Source organism: Bicyclus anynana, chromosome 1, assembly GCF_947172395.1.
Source record: "Bicyclus anynana chromosome 1, ilBicAnyn1.1, whole genome shotgun sequence".
Taxonomy (NCBI): domain Eukaryota; kingdom Metazoa; phylum Arthropoda; class Insecta; order Lepidoptera; family Nymphalidae; genus Bicyclus; species Bicyclus anynana.
In genome coordinates, this window is record NC_069083.1 from 16,086,291 (window position 1) to 16,109,251 (window position 22,961).

Consider the following 22,961-nt stretch of genomic DNA (forward strand, 5'->3'; position numbering starts at 1 on the left):
TATCAAAAGTGTTGAAGCGAAAAGCTTCGTTCGTGTCAACTGAACGTAAACAACATATGGATGCTAATGTGCACGGGTATAATTCTTTTCTGTCATAGAATGAAGATGGAAGATTGGATTATGAAATTCCAAACCTGTACGCAATTAGTTGGAATGGGACACATTCCATTCCATTCTAAATAACTACTTTCCACGCAAATTGGCATAGCATAATCAGATGGATGCCAATTTATCCATTACAACTTTTTGGATCGACTTAACCATTGTAAACATTGTAAATTACTGCGCATTTTTAGATGCAATGTTACATGATAAGACATATCAATCATAAATTAGCGTCGACACGGTTCATAAAAATGTTTTAAATATGGCAATACGACTGGCGTTTAAATAAGGTTCGTTAATCAAATTTAAGGAATTTAGAAATATGCCAAAATAACGCTATACTACCTACTTTGCTTGTAATATCATGTCATCTCTACACTCTCAAAAACACTATACAAATGAATGGAAATGAATCGATGCCAAATTGGACACATAACCTCCGTCTTATATTTTTGGTATGAAAATCAAGTCAGATAAACTCGCTCGTATATGCAATACTTTGGCAAGCAATATTGACATACTCGTAGAAAGTTATATTATTAGCTTCTAGTAACTGCTTGTTGTGTATTTTGTGACAATAACAATTATGCATGTATTCTGCATTTTAAAATAAAATCATAAAATTAAAATAATATAATGGTAACTAATTTTTGACGGTAACTATGTGTGAGTAGTACCTAATATTTAGTCTATTTAGGCCTATTTCCTACGTACGCGGTAGTATAATTCTATTATTATTTCGATTACTTTTAACATTTTACTTCATTTCTTTTCTTTAAAAACGTAAAATCTTTACAGATCTGATGAAAAAAAAATACATGTTACATTTTAAATTGAAAATTAAAATATTAATAATAAAAAATATACAAAAAATAATGCTTTTAAAAATGATCACTGTTAAATTCATATAATATATAGATATAGAAATTCATATACTATTTATATATGTATATGAAAAATATGGCATGTTAATTTGTTAGTCACAATATTGTTTACCAGCCAAAAGCAATTAATTAGTTTAGTAAAGCTCGCACGCACTTCCGTACAATATAAACGTGTGAAAAGCTTCACAACATCGAGTCAGCCGGTGGGGATACGATACATAATCTAACAGTTCGTGATACATAACAAAACTGTGCCGCACCAGCGTTGTATACATGTAAGCAGACGCAACATAATGTATTAGGGTATTTTCTCACCACGCTACGCGACTCAACGATCCCTTGATCGATATGCACCGAATCCGACAATTCTGCACCTTGCAATGTTGACACGAAACGCACAACATATTGCGTTGCGTTGCATAAAGTTTGTAACGCATCGCGTCGTGAGAAAGTTCCCTGAAAATACCATAATTACATACTAGTGGCACTTTGGTACTGTACTGTTACACGTCTGCGTTGTAATACGAAATTGTGACGTCACCTATACGTACGTTAAGCTGTGATTACGTGAGCAAAATAATAAATTGTTAATTAAATTAAATATTCAATTGATTTTTATAATGAAATACTAAACTGATGAAAAATCATTGAAAAAAAAAATATCTAAACAATAACGAATTATTATTTCTTTATCTGCATGTAATTCTCAATACACCGTTAAACGTTTATACGTAACAGTCTCAATATTGCAGATCAATACATTTATTTGAATTTGATGTACAACTGTTTTTTTTTTCATTTCAAATTAGAGAAATCGTTTATTAAGAAAAGAACAAGAGATATAAAACAAAAAAAAATACTACTGTTTTTTATATTACTTAGAAATCTGAAGTTTATTCATATTTGAATGATCAGACAATGATTTCTCATCAGTGGTGACAGCTATGTGTACTTTTGAAATTTCATCAAATACTCACTTTAACGCTATAGAGTATTGTCGAATAAGGGTGTGAGTTATAAAAATGGACCGTAAACAAGTTATGCATAAGGTTGAATTTCGGATGCAGACTCACCTGTGAGAAGTTAGGCACGGACGCGGTTTTCCGCATTGTGATTGGTTGACCGCGAGCCTGTTCCAACTCCTTCACGGCGACGCTCTGACGTAAGCGGTCGAGCGTGAGTATACTCTCTACTGCGCTTACGCCGCGCGTGTACTTTTCTAGAGAGATAAAAAAAATGGCGATTTTTAAAGACACACTTTTCAACACATTTTTCAACCATTTTACTGTCAATTTCAAATTCATTCATTCATTCATTAGTATGAAAGTTGTATTTGCATTTACGAAAAATAAAAATTTTTCGAACTAGGTGAACCAAAGACAAACGGCTTTCAGAGAGTCATTGGATGCAGAACTTAGTATTTAAAATCTTCATCATTATTATCAGCGAGCCACTGCTGGGCATAGACTTTCTTGTAAGGATTTCAAAACACGAGTCTTGAACCGCCTGCATCAACATCATAAACCAGATATGATATCATGTGGGAAGTTTACCGACACTGCGCCTTACGCAGCAGGGTCCATGGTCTCTTCGAACAACGACTTAAAAATCTTCGTAGGTATCAATCCTTTGTTTACAATTCACAATGATGACAAACCATTGTGCATCTTAAGAACCTAGGGATAAAGTTCATTGTGACAATATTGGTTTCGATACAATACACTTCACGATGACAAGGTTGTCTTATGTGATCCTTATGTACGTAGCAATAAGGTTTAACATACGAACCAATATACGTTTCTCCATCGGCAGCGCTGGCCTCCTCCCCGGTGGCAGCGATCTGCGCTAAGCTCTCGCGCTCCTCCAGCTCTTCAGACGCTTTGGGAATGTTCGACACCACTTCGTAGGTCACGCCCGTCGCTGGCAACTGATCGCTTCTGAAAACACCCAACGATAACTGTCTTTACTTTCCAAAATACCAAGAGGAGGTCTATCAGGAGCCATTGTGTTTTTGCGAAAAGGCGAAGAAGTTTTTTTTTTTTGTTACAACAGTTTTTTCTCTATTGCTGCTAAGACACATATAGTGCGACCCACTACATATATCGTGAAGACAAAACAACCAATAGCGCCGAATCGGAAATACGACTCTCTCGTCTGTTGCAGTAGGACGAAAGAGAGACTCTTCACGAAATATATCGAGAGTCTTAGTACTTTCATTTAGTTTGAATTTTTTGTGGCAATGAGGCCGTGTCTTTCTGTTTACGTTTAGAAGTTTTTTCTTTTTTATAACAGCTTCAAGAGACTGTAGACCTGAGTATTTGTGGTTTTTCAATAACGGATCTTTTCAGACAAACTGACACCAAAGTGATCCTATAAGAGTTCTATTTTTTTAAGTATGAAAGTCTAAAATTGTAGTAAAATAAAAATGATAGTGATGTACCTGACAATCTTTTTGCGTATTCGATCAGTGAAGCTCTGTCGCTTGTAGATGTTCAACGCGAGCCGCTTGCGCAGGATGAGGTCCATGGGCGCCGGGTGCGACAGTCGCACCGTCGTCTTCAGTATCAGGTACACACGTTCGTTCGCTGCCATAAACAATCATTATCAACTCACTCACCTCTGAACTCGAGTCTCCTCTCAGAATGAGAGGGGTTAGGTCACCACGCTCGCCCAATGCGGGTTGGCAGACTTTACGCACGCAGAGAATTAAGAAAATTCTCTGGTATTATGCAGGTTCCCTCACGATGTTTTTTCCTTCACTGTTTGAGACACGTGTTGTTGTTTGAGATAATTCTGACGAGGTTTAAGTTCGTTGTATACTGTCTTCGGCGTGATACCGAATTTCAAAGTCAAAAATGGTCGGGATACCTTCATTAATTTTACGTGTAATACTATTTTTTTTTCATTGGTTTGCTAAACTGGCACAATTACTTAACCTAACATATATTAAAAATAGCTGCTTCTCATCCTCACGTAATTGTGCCTACTTGAAGCAAACACAACATGCTTACGTAGGGTACATAACGCAAATTATTAATTTACTCTAAACAAAAAGAAAATTTTAAAATCAATGTCGAAGTTGACAAACAACTAATAACAATAATTTTCTACGCGCCAAAGTATTTTTTTTTTTCACTAAACATGTGCGAAAGTTCGAAATTTAAATTTAGTCTGTTGCAGCAGAACAACGTTCACCAGATCAACTAGTATGCTATACGACAGATACCTTCAGTGATGCGGTTGAGGTACTGCGAGTCGTGAATGGAGGAGTCCCACGAGGCGACGGCCGACACGTCCTTGTCGTGGTGGTGCAGTATCGTGAGCTCGTAGAACTTGTTGCCGTGCTCCTTCGGCAGGATGGAGTGCAGGCCCGCCACCGTCACCTCCTCGCCCGAAGAGTGCGTCGTCAGGTCGTCCGCTACAAACATTTTAGCCATCATTAACAACCCATTCATTCGGCCCACTGTTGAGCACAAATCTCCTATCAGTATGGGGTGTTTAAACCCATAACAATAGTCTACCACGCTGCCCTAGTGCGGATTGGCTGACTTCACGAAGAGAATTAGGAAAAATCTTCACCGTTCGAGACACTTGATATTTCATTTCTTAAAATGCACATAACTGAAAAGTTGATGGTGCATGCCCCGGACCGGATTCTAACTTGCGCCTTCAGAATTATAGGCCGGGGTTATATCCACTGGGCTATAACGTTCTCCTTTTAGCCATAATTTGTATAAATTGTCTAATTTCAAAGTCTCTTTAGCTTTGAATATAGTGGTAAAGTGTATTTAGAAAAGGGACACGTGGACAGGTGACTGACAGCGCGTTGGTGTAAAACTGAAATGAGTTATGCATAAAAAAAGATTTGGAAATAAACAGGGATTATTTTATTTTAGTTTAAAATGATGGCCAGCTATCTTGGCTAGGATATCTACTGCTTATTCAATCAATGTCCTTAACTAGTTTAAACACGGCATCTTACCAGAACGATTCTTTTGATCCGGAACGCTAAATCGAGAACCACAAGTTTCTCCCTTTCCACACCACCCAGAACGTTTCGGTTATAAAGCAAGGCATTTCCAATAGCTGTAAAGGTTTTCCAAATGAAGTAAGTACCAGAGGCGATGATTCCTAACAACCCGATTCCTATCAGGTTGCCTTTCAAATGTCCTCCAGTTTTACTGGCTTAAATAATTTAACGTACTCAGCTAAAATCACATTCATACTAAAAACCACATGAACGGTTTTTACCTAATTTACCAACGAGAAAATTTCAGTACCTACCGTTGAGATCTAAGAAGAGAACGGGTATGTGTTGCTCCATGCCCGGCGGGGGGTTCCACGCCGCCGGCGCGCCCGGGATGGGGCTACCGGGACTGGGCACCAGGACCTGGAATTTATTATTACTTAATACACAGTATGAAACAAAATCCCGCAAAACAAGTCGCGCTTGCTTGGTCAGTATGCCTAGCATGCGACCAACGACATATCTCGTAAAGTAGCCGGTTGCGCTGCTAATGTCATTTGTCTAAATCTCTCCACGAAAAACGGCGTTTGGACGCATATTACGCATACTAGTCACCTCACTGGGGAACAGCCAACATTACGCTTTCCGGTGCGATGCCACCATCCAGAACCTTGGGACCCAAAAATTTTCACACAGGTTTTCGAAACATGTGTCCGTTTTGTCATTCAGTAAAATATATCAGTATTTGGTTAATTTCTGGAGAAAGAGACGAATATCTTAGCATTCCATGGATACACAGTGCGGTGCCAGGTCCATCGTGTGGCAGAGAGGAAATCTACGAGCAGAGTTTTAGATATGTGACCAACGGGTGTAGAAATATTTCTGATTTAGCCACGTAAAGGTATTTTGCGGATCTCCTCATTATTTATTTGATCACATAAAGATACATAGCTCACTCCATCTAAGCCTTCTTATGAGACCCACAGTTAAGAACTAAAGAACTAAGTCTCACTATCTCAAAGTCGGAACAAACCCTTACCGCATTCCTCTCCTCAGTGAGCGACACCCACTGCTCAACCAGCGACTGTTCCCGCTCCGTGTCTCTTTCGCTCTTCATGGACGGGGACATGTTTACTAGTTTCTGGTCAAACAAACAATATACATATAAGTCCCTAGTCAAATTGCAATCAGGTGTGTTTATTTGTTAAAGTATTATACTATAAATAAAAAACTTACTTATATAGTACTTATAAATAAAAAAAGGATGAATCCATTTTTATGAAAGTTTGGCGGGTAGATCGTTATGTCAACTCCTAATTCATAAATGTTATTAATTTAATTGAACTAAAAGTCAGATTTTTATTAGATTTTCCTACTTGTCCAAAGATCAAGTTTCAGGCTTTATATTTTGGGTCATACATATAACGCATTCTCTCAGCGGATACATGTACTGCAATGCGCTAACCTGTAACTGAGCGTGTAGATGTTGCCTGCGCCGGGCGAGCGCGTCGCTCCACCGCTCTCTCAGCACCGCCAGGTCCTCCTCCTGGTACGAGTCCAACGGCTTCTGGAGACGCGACCTGGTGAATACGTCAAATGGAGTCTTTGTTAAGGCTAGGATGTGCGAGTCAAGAATGCCCATCAAATGTACAGGGGAATACAAGACAACTATCAAATTTGTTGTGTTGTAATAATCAGAATGTTAGGAGGTAAATTGGACAAATAATAATACAAGACTGCGAATGAAATACGTTTGTTGACATGTGTGGTCTGAATAAAATGAGGGATTGACGACGTCTGAAATGAAATGTCCTTGCCGCTCCTGGTACATTCCGCCCTGGCGATAGAGTCACTCACCTCACTGTGACGGAGCCCAACTCCACGCTGACGATGTGCTGGCAGATGATGGGCAGCGTGCCCGAGTTGGCGGCGGCGCGCACTCTCACGCCGACGCGCCTCTGCTGCCCTTGCCGCACCTGGTACACTCCGCCCGTCACGATGTCACTGCGCGCGTCAGCTGGCGATAGTCACTCACCTCACTGTGACGGAGCCCAACTCCACGCTGACGATGTGCTGGCAGATGATGGGCAGCGTGCCAGAGTTGGCGGCGGGGCGCACTCTCACGCCGACGCGCCTCTGCTGCCCTTGCCGCACCTGGTACACTCCGCCCGTCACGATGTCACTGCGCGCGTCTGCTGGCGATAGAGTCACTCACCTCACTGTGACGGAGCCCAACTCCACGCTGACGATGTGCTGGCAGATGATGGGCAGCGTGCCCGAGTTGGCGGCGGCGCGCACTCTCACGCCGACGCGCCTCTGCTGCCCTTGCCTCACCTGGTACACTCCGCCCGTCACGATGTCACTGCGCGCGTCAGCTGGCGATAGTCACTCACCTCACTGTGACGGAGCCCAACTCCACGCTGACGATGTGCTGGCAGATGATGGGCAGCGTGCCAGAGTTGGCGGCGGGGCGCACTCTCACGCCGACGCGCCTCTGCTGCCCTTGCCGCACCTGGTACACTCCGCCCGTCACGATGTCACTGCGCGGCGTCACCTGTTTGTATTATATTCGATTCATATATAATTTTGGTTACAAATGGTCGAACAATGAGTTTAGAAGCCTTCTCAACAACGGCTAAAACTACACGACCATGGATATTATCACTACCAACGAACAAAGAATAAACAGTAAAAGACTATATACGTATCAGTGACGCACCTCAACGGGCGCGTACTCCCCCTGCTCGTTGAGCTCGTGTATCTCCACCCACAGCTCGATCTTCCTCGTGAGCTCCGCCCAGCGGTCGGCCAGCGAGCGCGCCTTCGCCAACTGCTGTTGCTCCACTTCCCAGTTGCCGCAAGTGCGGCTGAAGCCCGCCGACCGGTGGCCCCACACCTCGATAGATAACGCACCCTCTGCAAAGTAAAATCAAAATCATCTTTTTTGTCGGCCTCCTTAAAGAACAAGGTATACAGAGCATAGACCTACTGCGGTAATCTAATGAGGGATGGTAGGCTTAGGGTAATAAGTATAACTAAAGATCAGATGTTAATGATAATGACCGGGGCCGAGGACTACCTTGCTCACCTAGACACGGGAGTATTTTCCATGGCTAAAAATCGGCCAAATAGGAGACAGAGGAATTGTTAAAGTAACTACCACACTACAAGAGTCTAAACATCTTGCAAAATTACCTGCACAATGTTCAATAAACTCCTCTGTTAGTGGAATGTTGAAGTCAATCTTGTGGTCAAATCTGAAGGTCATGAGTTGGTGTCGCGGTGACGCGGGCGACGGGATCGTGGTCGGAGACGTGGGCGCGGGCGGCGTGTCGGCGCTCACGTGCGGCGCGACCACGACCGGCTCGCCGCCGCCCCACAGCGTGTACTGGCAGAACACGAAGTTGGACAGCGACGGGGGAAGCCCACTCGCTTGTTTGATCACCACGCGAATTGTTACCTAGAAAATTTTGCATATTATTATCTAAGAACGACTATACCGGTTAAACTCTAACATTGCATTTCTCGGGTTCGTATGTGAAGATATCCACATGCAAATTTTCTCGTATTGGCTATCTGTTCACCAGAACTGTTAACTAGAAAATGATTTACGATCCCTGTGACCTGTTTATATATCTAGAATTAGGTTTATTAACCATTCCAGTTTGACGTAGTTTCCTAAGCTTAAGTTTTGACCAGTTTATATTAAGCATCCTGTATTGGGTTTTTTTCTTTTCAATAAAAATTATAATCTATACTAATATTATAAAGTTGAAGAGTTTGTTTGATTGAACGCGCTAATCTCAGGAACTACTGGTCCGATTTGAAAAATTGTTTCAGTGTTAGATAACCCAATTATCGAGGAAGGCTATGTATTATCCTGGTATTCCTACGAGAACAGGAACCACGCGGAAGAAACCGCGCGGCGTCAGCTAGTTAATAATAAAATAAGATTGAATTGAAGTCAGGCTCTAAATACTGGTTTAGATAAACCTCATGACTAACTTGTTGTGTAGCAGGATCTATGGCTTCGTCATCGTCACGCATATCTCCAGAGGTGTCGGAACCCGCTTCACATATCCTGTCTTGAGGAAACTGACCGCTCACTCGACTTATCTCAACCTGAAAATATATCAACAATATTTGAAGACCACAAAAAAATATTCTTACCGAAGAATCCTCCGAAATCAAAAATGCATAATAATGCACTGCCAAAATGAAATTAATTCAAATGTGTTTTCTCAACAAATTGCATTTATTTACCAAAGGCCCTGACGGAGCATTGAAAATTTTTTACAAATTCTTAAAAAGTCAATTTATCAGAATTATTTCATTAATTTGATCTAAACTAAAGTTGATTAATACCAAACGCAAAGATAGAATAGCAATATTTTTATTTGTTAACTATAAGCCTTCTTATGAGGCCTACACAGTTAACAACCAAGTCGTAGATCAAATAGGTCATACAATAGAACGCTTACCTGTAATCTCCCAGCAACTTCGCCTTGCTGACTGATGATGGGCGTGTGATAGTCGAGCGTGACGTCATGAAACAACGCCTCCAGGAATATGTTCGCTACACCGATCAAGTTGTGGTTTTCTTGCGTCTCGTAGAATGGATCCAGAGCTTTGTCAATATGTTCCTATACAAAGATACAAACAACCCTAAAAAACTTTGGACCAAAATTTTATAGTACTGGAATATCAGTTTTTTTTTTAAGGTAATTTAGGCGATGTCATTGTGTTTTTACATTCCCATAAGTACAAGTAACATAATTGCAAAATTTTCTTCAGTTTTGAAAAAAGAGAAATGTTTCTGTCTAGAGTTAAAAACCAGTGTTTTCCGAGTTAAAATTAACAATAAAATAACATTTGGAAAAAGAATACAGAATATTTCAGGATAGCTTGTAACATTAGAAAATGAAAATTTAGAAATCATGTGATCTACTGCTAAACTGCTGCCATGGGGTATGTAGAGAATAAAATTACAACGACAACAAATAGAACCGCCAAAGTAACCCAAAGCCTCTACACATTTGAAACAATGATTAAAGTAAACTGGATTAGATATTGTAGCTTTACCACAAAAACAAAAACCTGGATTGAAGTTGCACAGGAGTACTTTTGAGCAGTCAATTTTTAGGATTCTTTACCCAAAGGATCCATTTATGTCTACAGACATTTAGCGTGCTTGACACGTGCCGTGGCAGACATAATAATATTCTTCTATACAGTGTTTATTGACGTATCTATCGTAACGCGACCGCGCAGACGTTGACAGACTGTAGATATATGTAAATACGTTAATAACGTCTGTCACGGCACATGTCTTGTTTGTTGTTGTTGTTGTGTGGCTAAATGTCTGTAAACATAAGTGGACCTTTAAACGGGACTCGTCTGTCTGTCCGTCCCGTCTGTCCGTCCGTCTGTCACCAGTCCCATGAACCATGATAGTTAGTCAGTTAAAATTTTCACAGATGGTAGAAGCCTTCGTGCTTGGCCGGTTTATTTTCCACAAAATGGAGATGGTTTTTCTTTTTATGGTTAGGCTATACAATATATTTAATTTATATGCTACGTCCTAACGATAAGGACATGCACAATGCAATCGCCAACATAAATTATTTCCATAAGACATCTAAATTATTTTAATATCTAAGTAAAGCATAAAATGCGTAAATATGTACAGATTGGAGAAACGACTAAGGCCATAAATAAGCAACTTAAAAGCCAGGAAATATAGCCTTAATAGCAACTAATGGTTGTTAATTTGAGCCTACACGCACCGGTGGTGTCTCGGGGTCGATTGGAGCCACGTCCTGGGGACAAATACGTTAGTACGGTTCAAGTGTTAGTTAAAAGCAACCTTAGCTATTGTATTATTGGATCTATGTACCTAACAAATGTCTCTTTTTTATCATTGATTAATTTATTTATTTTTTTGCAACACATTGCTTTAAAGTTTTTAACCATTTATATTGTACTATTATTGAATTGAAAAAAAAAAACTTTAAATTTAAAAATAAATAGGTAAAAATTAATTAATTTTAAAAGTCTACATTTATACTCTTGACCTCTTGAGGTTCATTAAATTTCTTTTGTATTGGATTTTGTGCATTAATATGACAAAAAGTGTTTAAGACTTGAGGCATGCATCATCGGTAATGCAAGCCAACTGACAGACTAAAGAACTTTGATTGATTGTCTACATTTTGTGTGATCAGGGCGAGATGGCGATGCAAAAGGCAATAGCCAAAACTGACAAGCAATAGTCCTACATAATATTTTTTTTTAATATTATTAGCCTCCACCTGTTATTATTTTGTTATTTTATCACTATTTATAGCATGCGATCAGCGACATATCTCGTGAAAAGAAATAGACAAATGTCGACCAATGGCGGATGAGTTGTCCCAGTCCTCTTTCATCTCAATGCAATGAAAGAGATAGCGGTAGCTGTGGTTGCGCAACTATTGATTAGGGCCCGCAATCCATGTTATCCAGCAATTTCACCGCTCCAGCAAAGATAAATTTTGCCGCCCTCTCCCAAAAATATTTTTTCGGAACGTACGTACGTACAAATACGGAACCGTTATAAGATCTCTCGCGCACATCCGAATTTCTGCCTGTCACAGTATTTTTTCTCGGAATCTACATAATTAGTACAGATTTCAATTCCTGTGACCCAAACGCAGAGGTCTATAAGTTTGCTGGAGAATAAGTAAATATTGCCCTACTTCTTTCTTGCCCCCCCCCCCCCCCCCCTCCCTTCCAGATCGGGGCCTGTCAAGATATGTCGTCGGTCGCATGTGTCGCCTACTGGTGTGAGAACACTCACGTTCTCAATAAGATCGTCCCGCTGTTGCCGCCGCCGCCACTCGTCGTACATGTCGCGCATGTCCACCAGCTTGTTCTCCAACTTCTCCATGGACCACACCTGCGCGCCGCGCGTCGGACGCTTCACCATTATCGCCGGCTCTGATACGAAGGCGCCTCGCTGCAACATTGTGTGGTGATGAAATAATTATGTATTGACACAAATAAATAAGAAACAAGAATTTGTTTTCGAAATAAAATCAAGTAGGTACGTAGTGATGTACTGTCAATATGTAAAAAATAACGGAGATCTCAATTAATTATTGAATGTCAGACTCTAGACTAATGGGCTGTACAGACAAACAGTTTTTGGTTTTACCGCCCAAAAATCGTTCCTACTCGACTGAAATACTAAAGTAGCCCGAACTAGACTTTAGTCTGTGTAGAATTAGGTTTTTGAGGATATCTGTATTATTTTACTTTCGTATTACATATTAGTATGATATCAGTGAAATTATATGTTAAAAATAAATTCATATACATGTTCCTTATTTTTATAGGATACAGTTACGCACATTACAAATATACGACCATCCGTATAATAGGACGAAAGTGAGAGCTTTGGGTAAACTCTCCTTTTTTCTCACATTGCTGCAAAGGAGAAACATAAATATCGCTCCTGTAGCGAATTGTCGACAAAATTCTCTCAATATCGTCGTACCTTTCTGTTAGTGTTGAAGTTTCACAGATTAATTCGCAACGTGACACTAAACCTCTTGTTCCTCCTCATCTCCTCGGTCAGGAAGTTCGCCTCCTGCAGTATGTCCTCCTTCAGCCGACCCAACGATCGCTTGTACGTGTTCTAAACGGACAAAATCGCGGGTGTACAGTAGTTAAGTATGTCGTACCTTTCTGTTAGGGCTGAGGTTCTGCGGCGGTATCTGCAACGTGACACTGAACCTCGTGTTCCTCCTCATCTCCTCGGCCAGGAAGTTGGCCTCCTGCACCAGCGCGTTGGCGCGCAGTATGTCCGCCTTCAGCCGGCCCAGCGACCGCTTGAACGTGTCGTCTCTCTCCGCCGCCCACCGCTCCACGCGCGCCGCGGTCGTCGGTGTACACGCTGTCATTTTACCTGTGCAATAAACAACTTATAGTGCGACGTAAAAGAGTAGAAGTTAAATGTTTTAGATGATGTTTTAGAATTTTCAGTTTGGACTCTCCGACCTAATATCACGTGAGTTTTAGCCGTGTTTCATAATCAATTAATATTAATAAAAATGTGTTAGGATTAAGCAAACTAGCTTCGTTACATTTTCATTTTCATGCTGGCAACTATGTTTTAAATGATCTCTCAGTTGTCATTCTGTGATTAGCGGACGCCGTTTGACGCAAAATACCGGTCGATTATTCTCTGTTGAGGGAACCACGAGTCAAGTCGAGTGGAATAATAACAGTTTTGTAGCTAACATTTTTTGAAAAGCGCTACTGATGTTTCTTATCGATTCTTCTCTGCAATGTCTGCACTTGCGAATCGAAAGTAGTATTGAACGAACAGAAGGATCATAAAAATATTTGAATTAAAGAGGGTATTCAACCAATCAAGCAGTTACTATTAGCTCAATCCTAAGAACGCTTACAAATGGAACTAATAAACTCGCTGTATGGCAACACCACATTTACCGTAACATCGATCTGTCATTATAGAGCAACCAATTATTATTGATAGTTTTATCAGATTTCTGAAAATATTGGAAACTCGAGTAAATCCCAGACAAATTACATTCGCTCGCTTATGATTAAGTAAACTAATTTTTTATCGCCTAAAAAACAATAAGATAATCCATAGCAACTTTGAGAGATATTTAAGTAGTTAAATTAATAATATTAATTGTAATATTTTTTATTTAATATTCACCAAATTGTCGATCTCGAGTAAATAAGCATCGATATAAATCGTTAGATGGGCCCCTTCATACTAAAGAGCGCATAATTTTATGTCATTACCCAAAGGCGTGTACGCACATCTTATCTTAGTGCGTAACAAGCGCATGCTGTGGGTGGACGAGGACCTAAAAATATTTGCTGGTTTTTCTTTTATTTAAATCCATTCTTTATGCCTTCGTGTTCATTTTGGAAGTGTAAAAACATAAGCCACAACATGAATACACAGAAATGTGTTATGAGTGATGACGTACTCAATGTGCGAAACCAATGACAATTCCGCGACGCTTTGACCCATCAAACGATCTACGATCGATGTAAATACCAATATCTCACCTAATTTGAGCGGATCGTACGAGTACGGCGGGTAGGGCGTGGACGGCGACAAGATGTTCCTGAGCTGTTGGAACTGTCGCTCGTACTCTTGTCTCTGCTTCTCTAGCGCCACTGAAATATTCAAAGCGTAAATTAATAATTGACTCATTTAAAATTTCAAAAGTCAAGATTCTGAAATATACCAATTTTAATACAAAATAGTAAAAGATTATTTGAAAAACTCAAGTTAAAAATTGGGTATTTTATCTATTTTTCCAAACGCCATAAACACTGTCCGCCATTTCGTGACGTCATAAGAATTAGTAAACATAATTATACATGTCAAACTAAAAGTTTTTTTTGTTTAAAAACAATCTCATAGAACAATAATGAACAATTAGAGTCAACTAGCATATTACACACTTTCTTTCAATCATCTCGATAAGACTACATGTAGAATTACACACATATTGTTATAAACCTTTACATGAATTTCATTCATTGACCTCTTATAATAAAAGGATGCACAATCATATAGAAATTTTCATTTAAAAACTGGCCAATCTTGCTTTGACACTTTTAGAATTATTGGTAAAGAAAATTATAGCCTTTAAAGTATACTCCAATATTCAATAAAATCCCAAATTCAGAGCAAACTCAACCTTAAGGATAAAGTTTAAGGTTGAATTTGCAAATTCGACTACTTAAATTGAGTGCCAAGAAGTTGTGTTTGTCACTTATTGAGCGTGGACGTTTTTTTGGTCGCTGTTTGTGCATCCACTTTTTAATAGGAGATCGATGATTTTATTGTATGTATTTGCAGATTAACAACTGAACAACTTAGTTATCAACATTGTTGTTATTTGTTTATATTTATAGTTCTGATGGAAAACATGTTAACCTTGCTTGTCCTCCTCGTGCTGTTTCTCTAGCCGAGAGATGGCGGTCTGTATGGGGTCGTTGCTGAGCTCGTTGAGCATGATCTCGTCGCGCGCGAAGTTGTAGTCTATGGGCTGTGCCGGCGTCTGCGGCTCTGACGCGGCCGCTGCTGACGAACAAACATCTCAATTAAATTGTACACTACTCATCCTATATCCATCCTTATCAGCATTTATTATACAGGGTGCTCGGGAGTATTTCCCATAACTACAAGGTGTTAACAAGTCCACTTACAGGAGCCGAACTGCATAAGTATTTTTTTTAACTAAAAAGAAACTTTTTATGTTTTTATACAAAGTAAATCAAACAATTACGACTATCCATGTAACACACGCCTTTATCTATCCATGCATTTTAAAATACGTAATCGCAGTAGTAAAACTGTCGATATCAACAAGATGTTGCAACTACCATTCCGTACTTCGCTAGTAAGCTATTTCATGATATTTACCAATGAATAAGTTTGGATAGGTCATAATATAAGGATGCGATATAAGGGATACACTTTATGATCTATTTATAAAAGTAATATGTTTTAATTCGATAATATTCATTTTAAAACATATGTTTCTCAGACATTTTTAATTTATTTTCCTTATAGAATGTAACCCTAGAGTTATGGGAAATACTCCCGAGCAACCTGTATAACGATCTACTACAGAGTCACGCCTGCCTTCTAACAGGAGATGGGATATGGATAGAACTGTTTTTTTTTTTTTGTACAAGTAAGCCTTTGACTACAATCTCATCTGATGGTAAGTGATGATGCAATCTAAAATGGAAGCGGGCTAACTTGTTAGGACCCTGCTGTTCCAATGCCAAAATGCCGGCCGAGAATTGTAACTGCAAATTTCTTAGAAGATAAGACTCAGTATGTCATAACCTTGTAAACCCATAACCTTGTGATTTGAAACCACATAGGCGTAAAAATGATTTCTGTTGCCCATCCCATTGACGAAGCACCTCACACTACCACTGGCTCCATGTGGAAACTACTCCCCTCAACCAGTAGCAAGAGTTTGTTTGTTTGAACGCGCTAATCTTAGGAACTACTAGTTTGATTTGAAAAATTTTTTCAGTGTTAGATAGCCCATTTATCGAGGAAGGCTATGTTTTATCCCCGTATTCCTACGGAAATGGGAACCACGCGGGTGAAATCGCAAGGCGTCGACTAGTATATATGAATATCATTCACCTGTCTCCTTAGGACAGTTGACCCTGAAGAAGTGATGGTTCCCCCACAGGATCCTGTCGGCGTGTCCGAGGCGCACGCGCGACACGACGGGCGTGCCGTTGACAAAGCAGCGCGCGCCGCCCACCGACTCCATGTGCAGGCTGCCGCCCTCCACCAGCAGCAGGCAGTGCTGCGGCTGGATGCCCAGCCCCGACAGCTGGATGTCCGCCTCGCTGTCGGCGCCCACTAGTGTCCTATCCTGAAGTTTTTGGAAATTTTTTAGCATTGGTCTAGGTCTAGGGTAGGGTCGGGTATCTAGGGTAGGGTATCTAGGGTCTAGTTTACTTGTAATTTTACGCTTGCAAAATATTTTTAAATTGTAAGAGTTGATAAAAAAAATCGATTTGAAAATTTGCGTAATGTTTGGAATGTAAATAGTACCTATACTTGAGCCTTGTGGTTTTATATTTGGAAACTATGATTTATTTGTGCAAGTAAATCAAAAATATGGCTTGGCTGGCAGAAAAACTCGGGCGGTGAAGGTTATATTTGACACCCGTCTAAGTTCCAGGCGGTGAATCTATAGAATGTTGAGATATTTGTCTCTCTAGCGTAATATTTACCTTCAAATAATACACCAGTAATTCGTTCAACGACGGATCCGCGTTCAAATTAACAAGATAATATTTATTCTTCTCCACTTTGATGCCGCTCGCCTGTACGCTGATGCCCATCTTCTCCAGGGCGTGTTGCCTTTCGCTTTGTACTCGACCTGTTAGTAAACAATATTTCTTTAATGTTATTAAAAAAAAATACCCATAGAGGAGAACAGTGATTATATTTATAGGACAATTCCATTAAAACCCCCATAGGTGGAACCCTTCAACGCATTTTGGTATGCTCTGGGATGTCAACAAACTCACTGGTCCCTCTATTGCGCTTCGTCTCTGATGAAAGGAGAAGACGGGTTATGTGGAACAGGTTACAAGGTCTTTCAAGGCCTTTAGTGTGCTAAATTTTATTTCACAACGAACACTCAAATTTATCCCTTCTTAGTTTCGATAAAGGGGAAATCTTTTTCTGAGATATCTGACTTACTTGGGGCGCAAGATGGCTTAAGTAGGACTTTTCCACTAAAATCTCCTCGGCGGCCATCCTCAGTGCATTTTAGTAAGCTCTGGGGCCTCAACGAACTTCTCCATTGCTCAACGCCTCTAGAGTTATTTGTGGTACTAGGGGTACTGAGAATCAGTCTTCGATAACTCTCGGGAAGATAGCAGCTTGTGCCACTAAAAACTGTTATTGGGCAGCGCTGAGTTTGTTGAGGTCCTGGAGGATTCCCGTGGTCCAATCATCAACACGGACAGGATAGTTATGCCACTATACTGGCTGTGATGACTTTACTCATATAGCTCAGCAACACAGGAAGATAACAGCTTGTGCCACTGCAAGCTGTTCTTGGGCAGCGCTGAGTTCATTGGGGTCCCGGAGGCTATCTTCCCCTGATCCGATCACCGACACTGACAGGATAGTTATGGCACTATATTGGCTATATTGACTTTATTTAACACAGTACTGATCTATCGTGACATATAAAAAGTAACCTAACACAACACGTCGTATCGTACTGACCAGTTTCGACGAGTTTTTCTTCCCACGTTCGGGACATTTCCTTCATCAGGTGCTCACTTTGTGCCAACTGCTCGTGCACATCTTCGCCCACAGGAGAGCCCTGAAGTAAAAGAAGCAAATCACATTTAAATTACTTTACTTTACTATTTATTATAATTACTTAGAGAAAGACATGTTGATGATGTGTCATTTTATAACACCTGATGGATTGTCAGCTTACACTTCTACCATAAAGGCGAGCACGAAAGGATTCTATATAGTTTGGATCGTGATTACTTTGACAGGTAGCAAACTATAAAATGTGTATACCTCAAAATGTCAACATCTGTGACAAATGAGAAATAATGTTCTCAGTCACCAAACCCTTCGGCACACATCTTTAGTCGTGTCTAGCGAAGGGTTGTCACAAAGTTAGTAAACACACTTTTAACACAATATGCAATTTTCCAATGCATCAGAGAACCACAGACTAGGTATTGTGAAGTCAACTCTAAAGTTGTGCAAATAGTACAGCGTTTAGACGAGTTGATCTTATTGATTGAGATATCTATTAACTAGCTAGGATCTTGATGTGCTGATATCCTAATGAGAACGTATCAATCAATGATAACGATTTTTAGTTCGATTTGGCGAAACGTCTTTCAATACGGCCCTTAATTTTACGCCTCCGTGACTGCGGACTTCGGTTGTATTGAATTGTGTCGTGTTTTATACATTATCTGCTAGCCGTAATTGACTTATCTCCGAGCGAGATTAGCAGGAGGAAATTAAAATAATTTACATATAATACAAGGATTATAATATAACTTCCTCGGGCTTCTAAGCCTATAAGCAACCACCGCACCTTCGACAGGGATAATCCGTAAAACACGTTAGGAGCTGAGGCGTCCCGGCGAATGCTAATGAGATAAAGGTGTTTGTTTCGTCAGCCGAGTAAGAGGCGTTTTTAAACAACAACGGTACTACATCGATTCGAGATTATCCTATGACTAAAATAACTAAATATCAAAGGACAGCAGAATACGGTGAGTTTTAACGCCATAAAATTGAGAATATTGAAAAACCTCCGAATGTCATGAAATTATTAATTACACTCACGATCAAGTCATCAATATTCTTTTTCAGTACGCTTTCATTTAAGACCCCACTCGATTATATTTGCAAACATTCGGTTATTCATCACCAATTTCACCTCTACAATTTTAAACGGCTCAACTGATTTTCATCAAACATGCCTAAGAAAACTCACACTTAAGTCACTTTTAATAAAAAAAAAAAAAAAACTAAAACCGACTTTAAGTTAAACCTAGATCCGACAAAAACATTTAGGTATAGGTGATTATTGTAAAGATCAGAAGCGGTCAACGTAATACAGGGAGCTCTTGAAGACCTGCAGAGCCGCTACACTTACAAGATTAAGAAGGAAGAAGAAGAAGAAGAAGAAGAAGAAAAATATTATTGTAAAGCATAACACTCCAGGAGCTGGGTATTTAGGTATTATTTTCCGCGTAAAACTGACAAATGTGAAGACCATGTTCAATTGTTCCATGTTACCATGTTAAATTATATAGTCAAAATCTCCTGAAGATTATCCAATTTAATATGTAGGTACATAAGTAAAGGGATTGTCGGTCTGAGTTGTGATGCTTCTTAGATTCGTATGGTTTTTAACGAAAACAACGAAATCAATTTATTATTATTAATACTTTATAATAAAATTCCTAAAACGAACGCCTACGAGTACTTCTATACAAGAGACCAAACTTATTGTTGAGACTTGTTTATATTAAGTTTAACCAATTATTAGATGATAACTTTGTCAATAGAAATAACCCCAATTTCTTTAAAGCCCGGCTGTATAATACACAATTCAGTGTCACCCCAGAATTTACTCAACACTCAATACTAGAAGTTTTGGCAGACCTACTTTTTGCCAGGTCGTGTGATTTACGTAAACCTGCAGTTTCTTGTTACAGTAACCCCTCTCACCGCAACACGGTTAGGGGGACCTACTTTTAGAATTACATAGGTACAGTGGCGTGCAGAAGATTTTTACCCAGGGTAGGTATTCAAATTATATGAAATGGAAAAGTTCTCCTTCAATTCAGGTTTATCACAAGTCTTCAAGATAGGCAATGCATTTTGAAACTATGATGTTTTCGCAACTAAATAGGTACCTACTATTAATATATTTGTGTTTTGTTCCATAAGACTGATGACTATTTCTCAAAAGTTATCAAAACATCTCGTTAACAGCAAATGCTTACAAAAATTCAAGACAAAATAAGCGAAGTTTTCGACGAAAATTTTGGCAAGAAATTTCAATTAAATTCCTCTTTTGGGTGTCATTACTTTTTATGGTAATATTTCATGTTAAGTGGAAAAAGTAGTCTACAACAAAACAACACATTGCAGGGTTTTACTCGATGTTCTTCACCAGACAAGCTCTGCTTAGTAGAATGTTGTCTACTATAAGTACAGCTAAAGGAGCTAAGGAGTCTACTAAGTACATTACATGCAGTTAAATATGGTAGGTCGTGTTGGTTCCGATTGCTGGAACTGTAGTATCGCTCTAAATATAATAATTTAAACTCCATTTTTTTATATTACACACTTTTTTCTTATATTATACATATTTCTTAAAAAACATGCTACCACACTCTGTAATATATTTATTACAGAGTGTGGTAGCATGTTTTGTATTAAAGAATTTTTTTTTAATGGAGCTGTAAACAGGACACAGTGTATCATTTTAGCTAGTCTGTATAGATGTTTAATTACATACCAGGCGCGTAGCTACCGCCGTATTAGCCTTATCAATGATACGGGGCCCTCGGACTACAGTACCTCTTACGTGTCAAAGCAAAAAATAGGAAAATTTAATTCACAATCTCACTTGTTTCCTTGCTTAAGCGTGGGTCCAAAAGTTGTATACATCCTACATAGGTTATGAGTAAATAATTATCATATTTATTTTAAGCTAGCATTTACGTCTCTTTTGTGAGAAATCTTTACCATTCATTAATTGGGCTAATTAATTTAACTACCCCCTAACCTAACCTAACCTAACCTAACCTAACCCCCAACTAATTTTTATACAGGGGCCCTCTGTTACATACACTTTAATACTTAGTGTTAAGAACTAAGTAGGTATACTAAGCACATAAGCAGGCACTAACTCGAACCACTAAGTACAAATCCGTTAACTGTTACTCGCGATACGATCTCCTTAAGCGCATTAACCTCAGCGCACTCACTAGGTACACTTTAAACTCGAGTGTATTGGCAGACCCACTTTTATAATTACAGTTTGATGATTCATGTACTTAAACCCTTGAAAACAAAAGTAGCCTAACAGCAAACAAGTTTTGTTCCATAAATCTAACCTCTCTAGGAAACAAGTTTTACTTTTAAAAACATGGGATGTCTTTTATTAATCCACCTTATCTATTTCTATAACTAAAATATTGAAAATTACGGATTCATATTTAGATTCCTCGAAAAGCTTTATCAACCATCCTACAATATGCATAGCTACAATATGCATACAGGGTGTCTCGTAAATAGTACGACATACTCTACAAGGTGATAGCTAACATCAAGGCTATAAACTATTAAAATAACGCAATATATGTTAGCCGCAATTTACTGTCGTGTGTTTCCTTACATTACATATTAATGTATATATAGTTTTTACACTTCCTGAACACACAACTCTACAATGTAGACAATATTTAGGTATTATCTGTTTAAGTTGTTTTTGTTGTTTACTATGCGACTAAATGAAATTAAGAAAATTAACCAGCTTTGTTCGCTTCAGTTTCGAGGCGTTAATGACATATCTAATAGTGTAAAATCTTTAGTTTAAGGTCGTTAGCATTAGCAGCCTTAAATCACAATAGACCTAGACCTCCAATAACGCAACGGTAAGAGCGGTCGGACTCATCACAGAGGGGTGGTGGTTCGATCCCTGCCCCGTTGGTCTATTGTCGTACCCACTAATACTAGTCTTTCCCGACTAGTTGGAGGGGAATGGGAATATTGGTCATATAAAAAAAAGATATGGCAAAAATTCTTTTTAAAAAAAGAAACCCACCGTAGCATGCTTGAGCATATTCTTGAGCGCCTCGACCTCCTGCCGCAGCTCGCGGATGATCCTCGCGTTGGGGTCCTCGTTGACGACGGCGTGGTTCACGATGCGCTTGGCGCGGTCCGCGTACCGCAACGTGGAGAGCGTCTCCTCGTAGTTATCCGCCGCGGGGGATATGGTGGCCACCTGCGAGAGATTGCACGGTTGTATTACAATGCATGGGTGTTTGAAAGAAAGTAATAACGATTATCGCAAAAGTTGCGGACGCCCGCGACTTCGTCCGCTCTTAGACCTCCCTAATCCGGCCCTCTCGCAAAATCAATAACTATCTATAAATTCCACTTCATAACAAGAAAGTAAGGTACATTACTAAGAATTCATGGGAGTCTGATGAGATATACCTATTATGGTGTCAAGAAATCAATTTGCGAAAACTTAATTCTTCTTCCATCAAGACACGTGGTATCGGTTGGTATATTCGAATCGACCGGAACAGCAACTTTACTTTGAATTTTGGTATGTGTATGTGTACAAAGACACACAGAGACACTTAAAGGCTATAGGTACAGAAATCAGGAGAATCTCCGTAACAAAGGCTCCAATTTGCACGAAACTTGCAAGACCGCATTGATTGCACCAAAGTCAAGGAGTCAGACATTGAACGTTAGGATTCTTCCTAGCAGGTATCAAATTAAAGCACTAATATTGATTAGCGGCTCAGACCAATTATCATAGGACCTGCCTCGTTAGATGTTATCCCTCTGTCAAAAGTATGTGATCACGATTTAACGTGTATTTAATGTAATTTATACAAACTGCGTCTATAGATGTTTCATTGTGTTAAAATTAAACGTGATTTAAAGTTTATAGTTGTGTGAAGTGAAAGGACACAGGATATATTTATTGGTGACATTCGATCATCGACGTGTGAGTTTACCTCGTCCCCCTCAAATACCGACAGACAATTTTGTTCGTAAAGGAGATCATTCACGCTCCATACATTTTTGGGCTCTTTTTGAAAGTGCCGGCCAACAAAAAAAAAATGGCACGACTCGTTAGAATTAGCTATTTGGAGCAATAATTAATATGGCATAAAAG

General features: G+C 39.4%; 1 protein-coding gene across 1 annotated transcript in view; it reads right to left on the reverse strand.

The window, feature by feature from the left end:
• The window catches only part of LOC112044204 (kinesin-like protein KIF13A), a 194,319-nt gene that overhangs the window by 18,171 nt on the left and 153,187 nt on the right, over positions 1-22,961 (reverse strand). Inside the window, exons 8-28 of the mRNA XM_052884050.1 lie at positions 21,870-22,049; positions 17,774-17,873; positions 16,765-16,913; positions 16,163-16,400; positions 14,930-15,076; positions 14,050-14,160; positions 12,681-12,904; positions 11,795-11,953; positions 10,743-10,775; positions 9,438-9,599; positions 8,962-9,078; positions 8,152-8,416; positions 7,676-7,872; positions 7,350-7,510; positions 6,422-6,536; positions 5,996-6,097; positions 5,274-5,379; positions 4,216-4,407; positions 3,430-3,574; positions 2,778-2,926; positions 2,063-2,208 (exon numbers count right to left, since the gene is read on the reverse strand). Of these exons, the coding sequence (XP_052740010.1) occupies positions 2,063-2,208; positions 2,778-2,926; positions 3,430-3,574; positions 4,216-4,407; positions 5,274-5,379; positions 5,996-6,097; positions 6,422-6,536; positions 7,350-7,510; positions 7,676-7,872; positions 8,152-8,416; positions 8,962-9,078; positions 9,438-9,599; positions 10,743-10,775; positions 11,795-11,953; positions 12,681-12,904; positions 14,050-14,160; positions 14,930-15,076; positions 16,163-16,400; positions 16,765-16,913; positions 17,774-17,873; positions 21,870-22,049 (3,198 nt within the window). The remainder of the gene's footprint in view (positions 1-2,062; positions 2,209-2,777; positions 2,927-3,429; positions 3,575-4,215; positions 4,408-5,273; positions 5,380-5,995; positions 6,098-6,421; positions 6,537-7,349; positions 7,511-7,675; positions 7,873-8,151; positions 8,417-8,961; positions 9,079-9,437; positions 9,600-10,742; positions 10,776-11,794; positions 11,954-12,680; positions 12,905-14,049; positions 14,161-14,929; positions 15,077-16,162; positions 16,401-16,764; positions 16,914-17,773; positions 17,874-21,869; positions 22,050-22,961) is intronic.